Source organism: Conger conger, chromosome 2 (assembly GCF_963514075.1).
Source record: "Conger conger chromosome 2, fConCon1.1, whole genome shotgun sequence".
Lineage (NCBI taxonomy): Eukaryota > Metazoa > Chordata > Actinopteri > Anguilliformes > Congridae > Conger > Conger conger.
This window is the reverse complement of record NC_083761.1, coordinates 57273510-57279654: the sequence shown is the minus strand read 5'-3', so window position 1 is coordinate 57279654 and position 6145 is coordinate 57273510. Positions and strand designations below refer to the sequence as shown.

General features: G+C 50.3%; 1 protein-coding gene across 1 annotated transcript in view; it reads right to left on the bottom strand.

The window, feature by feature from the left end:
• Positions 1–843: 843 nt before the first annotated feature.
• sdk1b (sidekick cell adhesion molecule 1b) overlaps positions 844–6145 on the bottom strand; it is a 354443-nt gene continuing 349141 nt past the window's right edge. Inside the window, exons 42-46 of the mRNA XM_061230637.1 lie at positions 5865–6029; positions 4737–4874; positions 3564–3684; positions 1485–1614; positions 844–1116 (exon numbers count right to left, since the gene is read on the bottom strand). Coding sequence (XP_061086621.1) covers positions 844–1116; positions 1485–1614; positions 3564–3684; positions 4737–4874; positions 5865–6029 — 827 coding nt within the window. The remainder of the gene's footprint in view (positions 1117–1484; positions 1615–3563; positions 3685–4736; positions 4875–5864; positions 6030–6145) is intronic.

Sequence of the window (6145 nt, the reverse complement as noted above, 5' to 3'; positions counted from 1 at the left end):
CACCACCGCCTCTCGCTCCTTCCCTTCTGCTCCCTTTCCACGCCGTCTTTCACAAGTTCTGTAGTCAGTGTGTCCTCCAAACTCTCAAGTGCAACATCTTGGGGCTTTCAGCTTTTGAAGTGAATTGTGGGCAATATGCTTAATGTGATTAAAAGTCCTATAATTACAAGCATCTTGATTCGTTAGATTTTTTTTTTTTTTTTTAAGGGCAATCTTTTAACCGAAACTTTGTTAACAAACAAGACAATTATTTCCTCTTTTAAGTGCCAGGCAGACTAAATGTTTGTATTCCTTTTGAGAGGAAGGCTCGTTTCATCTGCTGGGCGAGTTCTGAAGAGGATCAGATTATCGGGGTGAGAACATGTCCGCGATGCGTCGCTTTGAGCCCAGGCCTTCAGCTCATATTGATTCTTCAAAGTGGAAGCAGAGTCCAGTGAATACACAAAACCCAAATGCAACCAGTTCTCCCCGTCTTTCTGGAAAATTCTTTTCCATCTAATATTTGTAAGCGATCGCAAGGAAAGTCATTCCTTCATTTTCACACAAACGGTCTCTCTCTCACACAGATACATGTCTTTGACGGAGGTAATCACACAGTCGTGATAATTGTGTGTGTGTATTTGTGTGTGTGTGTAGGGGTAGGGGGGGTTGGGTACAGGAGAACTCCAGTACTGTGAAACGGCTTCACCCCCCCCCCCCCCGCCCCCGTAATACCATAATTTACGGAGCCGACATCTAAATAACCGACAATTCACTTCACCCCCCGCCCCCCCCCCGGGTCCGCCCGAGCCGCCCGATTGGGCCCCGGCCCTCCCTGCCCCGCCCCCGCCTCGGCCCGGTGCGTCACACGAAGGAGGAGAAGCCGGTGGCAGGAGTCCGTGAGCTGGGGGCGGGCTGGCCGGCCGGGGTGTACACGCCCCCCACGCTGTGCTGCGTCACCACAGTCTGGTAGTAGGGCTCGCCGTCGCCCCCGGCACACTCCTCGTACCCGTAGGCCGGGCTGGGTTTCAGGCCCTTCTGCTGCCTCTTCCACGAGTTGTAGTACGTGGGGTCGCTCATGTAGTGGTTGACGAAGGAGTGTTTGGGCTGCTCGTCCTCGTAGTCGCTGTCGGTGGCCTGCGGAAAAGACCGGAAGGAGGGACAGGGCGGTTAGCGCGGGGGCTGCCGCGTCTCACTTTACAAATCACAACCCTGACTGGGTAGTAAAAAATGAGTTTATGGCTCTGCGTCTGGAGCGGGAACGTGAGATTGTAACCGACGACAGGGGAACATAGTGGAGCTGACTCTACTCCACCCGCTCCGAGTGTTGAGGCCCTTTGTCAAAGCCACAAGCGCAGGGGTTTTTTATGGAGCGATCTCCACAACCAATCGCAGCTCCGCTCCCGGTGCTTACAGCCAATCGGCGCCCCGCTGTTTGGAAGCAGCTGCCTGGGCCGAGCTGACAGTTGGGCGGTTTGTTGTGGGGACGGACGGACGTGCTGTACCTCGGACTCGGAGATCTCGGTGGGCTTCTCCGTCAGCGTGGTGCTCTCGGTCAGAACCGCGCCGTTGTAGTTGTTGCATATGTCTTCGTCCGAGTAGTGCAGTCCCCCTGGGCTGGGCCTTGGAGGAGACCTAGGGGCAGCGCCGCAAACGGAATCAGTGTCAAACACAGCTAACGTTCACTCCAAACGGATATTCTCACACTCTCCATCACCGCTGGCCTACTCTGGTAGGCGTGGACTCATTAACCAATCCCCTAATAGAGTTCTCAGGAACTTTTACAACCGCCAATATCATGAATAAATGATCGGCATCGATACCGCACCGATTTCCTGCAGAAGGCTTCTGGGAAATGCGCCAGTAACCTTTGATAATGAGGTTTACTAGCAAACCCAAGGGCGAGCCGCGAGACTCCCGTAATTACATCCAAAGGTTCGAGGTCCAGCGCTCTAATAGGACCAGGCAGGGGCGATATGGCCGGAGCTCCCCTGTGCTAATCCCTCACAGCTGCCAGGTGGAGAGGAGGACTCTCCATAGAACTCCTACTCAACGACAGTACACACACACACACACACACACACACACACACCTGACAGCACAGACACACACACACACACACACACACCTGACAGCACAGACACACACTTACCCAAAAGCACACACACTCACCCAACAGTACACACTCACACACTTACCCGAAAGCACACACACACACCTGACAGCACACACACACACACACACACACACACACACACACACACACACACACACACACTTACCCGACAGCACACACACACTTACCCGACAGCACACACACACACACACACCTGACAGCACACACACACTTATCCGACAGCACACACACACACACACACACTTGACAGCACAGACACACACTTACCAAAAAGCACACACTCACCCAACAGTACACACACACACTTACCCGAAAGCACACACACTCACCTGACAGCACACACACACTTATCCGACAGCACACACGCATACACTTGACAGCACAGACACACACTTACCCGAAAGCACACTCACTTACCAAACAGCACACCCACAGAGACCCAACAGCACACACACACACTAACCGGACAGCACAAACATGAACCAACACACACACGCACAAACACACACACACACTCAACCGACAGTGCGCGCACACACACACACACACATACACCCCGACAGCGCACAGACAGTCACCCAATAGCAGACACACACCCAGAGCAGAATCACAATATAACCACTTAATAACAATTGCCATATTGGAGAAATTAAGTTGAGTAAAAATTGGCCACAGTGAGCCACCCTACACTGCTTAACAAATGAAAATATGTGAAAACTCAGGAACACTTCAAGAGGAATAACTGACAGTGAGACTAACACTGTTAATAATACAGCTTTAATGGAACAGGGATAAGAGCTGTAGTGACTTTTCTCTCAGTCTCTTTACCAGACCATCTCTAGGGAACAGATAATTTAATTCACAAGATTACGCTATATTTACATACTGATAGCCCAAGATAGCATACACAGTACGGATATTGCTACGCAAGGCAAGGCACAAATTTATGCATTAACGTCTATCTTAACAAGCGCTTTTATTCTTGTTTTAACGCTTAAGATATTTTTTCTGTCAAGTAGAAATTATTAGCTTTTAAGTGTCAAGAACAGATGCTCTTATTCCATTGTCAAATCTTAAAATGAGTCAAAACTGCCTTACCTCACTGCCAATATTTTTGTCTTATTTAGCAAAAAAGTAAAAGAAGTAGGGCAATTTGATGGTGACTGACTGCTGGATAATTTTGGTGGTAAAGCCCAATACAGATACATAAGAGCCTGACATATGCCTTCATGACCCTCAATAACTCTTATCAGTCCATATTATGTAGCTGTACTGGGCTTTAGCACCCAAATATCCAGCAGTTGTAACGTCAGTCACTGTGAAATTGCCCAGTACAAGTAGTAGCAGAAAAAGTGTGCATTATAACACACAGCCCGTGTTCAACAGCGTGTGTTTGCGGGTGTGAAAGCCGAAATCACACGCCAGGGCTTCTGACGTGTGTCCTCACCTGGTCCCGTTCTTCTTCAGGAAGGTGCTCTTGACGTTGAGGTGTCTGCTGTTCAGCTCCAGGGCGGTGAATCCCCCGTTGTCCAGAGTGACGGACTCCTCCACGGTGGAAATGTGTTTCCCTGCGTCGGTGACAAAGTTACCCCCCCCCTGTCAGAGCGCAGACCGCCGACATCAGCACGGCAAACAGTGATTTACTCGTCGGAGCGAGTTTAATAAAGACGGATGAGACGGCGTTCTGCGGGGGGAAGGGTAAATGAAGAGGGACAGCGTGTGTAAACGGGGTTAGGTGAGGCCACGGCGGGGCCCCTCGTTAAGCCCCCCCGGGTGGCCCCTGCCCCGCCTGCATTGCGTTTCTGCATGAGAACGCTGCCAGGGTTCCCTTGGCAACCGGGAACGAAAAGTTCCGTGCTCAGCAACCTTGTATACCAGCAGCTGTTTTTCATCACACTGGGAGTCTGTGTGACTCTGAGCCTCTCATGCAGACCTTTGGAAAGCACAGCCCAAGAGACAGATAGACACACAGGCAGGTAGAGACACACTGCAAAAAGCGTCTGTCTTAACAAATGCTTTTAGTCTTGTAATAAGACTTCAAATCTTATTTATTTTCTCTGAAGAAGAAAATAGCTTGTGTCAAGTTACTGTTTTCATTGACAAGTGAAATGTTCTTATACCACTGGCAAATCTTGAAATTAGTCAAAAATGTTGGTAATATTTATGTCATATTTAGCAAAAAAGAAATAAGATTTTAAGTCTCAATATATTCTAAGTACTAAAACACTAAGACTTATTGTCTGGTTTTGAGATGGATGGACAGAAAGAAAAACATGCGGACAGATACGGGCAGATGACCTGACAGCGAGTGGAGAGGGACAGATGACCTGACGGACAGACTCACCGGTGCCACAGCGAGTGGAGAGGGACAGAGGGACAGACTCACCGGTGCCACAGCGAGTGGAGAGGGACAGAGGGACAGACGGACAGACTCACCGGTGCCACAGCGAGTGGAGAGGGACAGACGGACAGACTCACCGGTGCCACAGCGAGTGGAGAGGGACAGAGGGACAGACGGACAGACTCACCGGTGCCACAGCGAGTGGAGAGGGACAGAGGGACAGACGGACAGACTCACCGGTGCCACAGCGAGTGGAGAGGGACAGACGGACAGACTCACCGGTGCCACAGCTCCTGTACTTCTTGCCCTGCCCGTGCAGCACCAGGCCGAACACCACCATCAGCACGAGGATGAGCCCGCACAGGGCCATGACGATCAGGAACCACCACTCCTCGTAGAACGGCGTCTCCGTCTGAGCTGTGTGCGAGCACGGACAAACACGCCCGCGGTTACGTCTCCATGCCACCAGATGGCAGCAGAGGTCTAAAGAAAGCTTCTGTTGGTCAGGAGAGCGAGTGACTGCATGGGGCTTCTGCCGTTCCGCCAGCTTGAGCGCCACAGACGGAAATAACGATCCAAAAGCAGTGCGCTCTTCACTCATTATAGCACACCAGGACTAACACACCATGCTAGAGGGACAAGGCAGCTCTCTGTGGGTGAAATGCTAAGAGTGGGCTACTGAATACACAAAGTCCACTGTAGAGTGCAAAAACATGAGCTCCTCCAATAACCCATTGCCCTTTGTTACAGTCAAACAATAATATTGAGTAATATCCAAGTGTTCTATGCACAGAAATCTCATCGAGTCTGGGTGGAAGGAGATTTCCAGTGTGATATTAACACGGAACATTCTGGGCTTTAATAAGCAAGCAGTACAGGCAGAGAAGGGATACAGAAAGTCTAGGGTGACGTCTGACATAGCAACAATTATGAAATAAAGATCAATATTTACACAGGACCACCTGGTCTGACAGGATATTTCTAATTTAATCTGAACAGAGATCCTGTAAAAGATGCTGTAAAAAACTCCTTTTAAAGCATTATTGTCATAATTTATCTTTATAATTATGTCACTTTGGAAAATAATTTGATTACCAATTATAGCCAATGCCCCAAAGCATCCATGGCCGTTTAAAATGTACATTGAAAGTGAGGAGCGGAATGAAACTCAGGAGCGGAGTAAAAGAGGGGAGTGGAGTGAACTCAGGAGTGGAGTGAAAGTGAGGAGTGGAGTGAACTCAGGAGTGGAGTGAAAGTGAGGAGTGGAGTGAACTCAGGAGTGGAGTGAAAGTGAGGAGTGGAGTGAACTCAGGAGTGGAGTGAAAGAGGGGAGCAGAGAGAAGACAGGAGTGGAGTGAAAGAGTGAAAGACAGGAGTGGAGTACACTCAGGACCGGAGTGAAAGTACCTGACAGGGCCGCAGAGGGCACGCTGGGGTCTCCGTAGCCGAACTGGTTGATGGCGATGACACGGAACTCGTAGCTCACGCCCTGCCTGAGGCGCTCCAGGCTGACTGAGTGAGACGTGGCGCTGGAGGACAGGTGCCTGACGAAGGTATCCCACAAGCCCTCGTCTGCAAACACAGCAGCCAGGGTAAATGTCACCCGGCAGAAGGGAACTCACTCCAGGACATCCGCAACTCTAACAGCCCTACTGCCAGCATGCAGAGCTCCCTGGAAACTAGTCTCC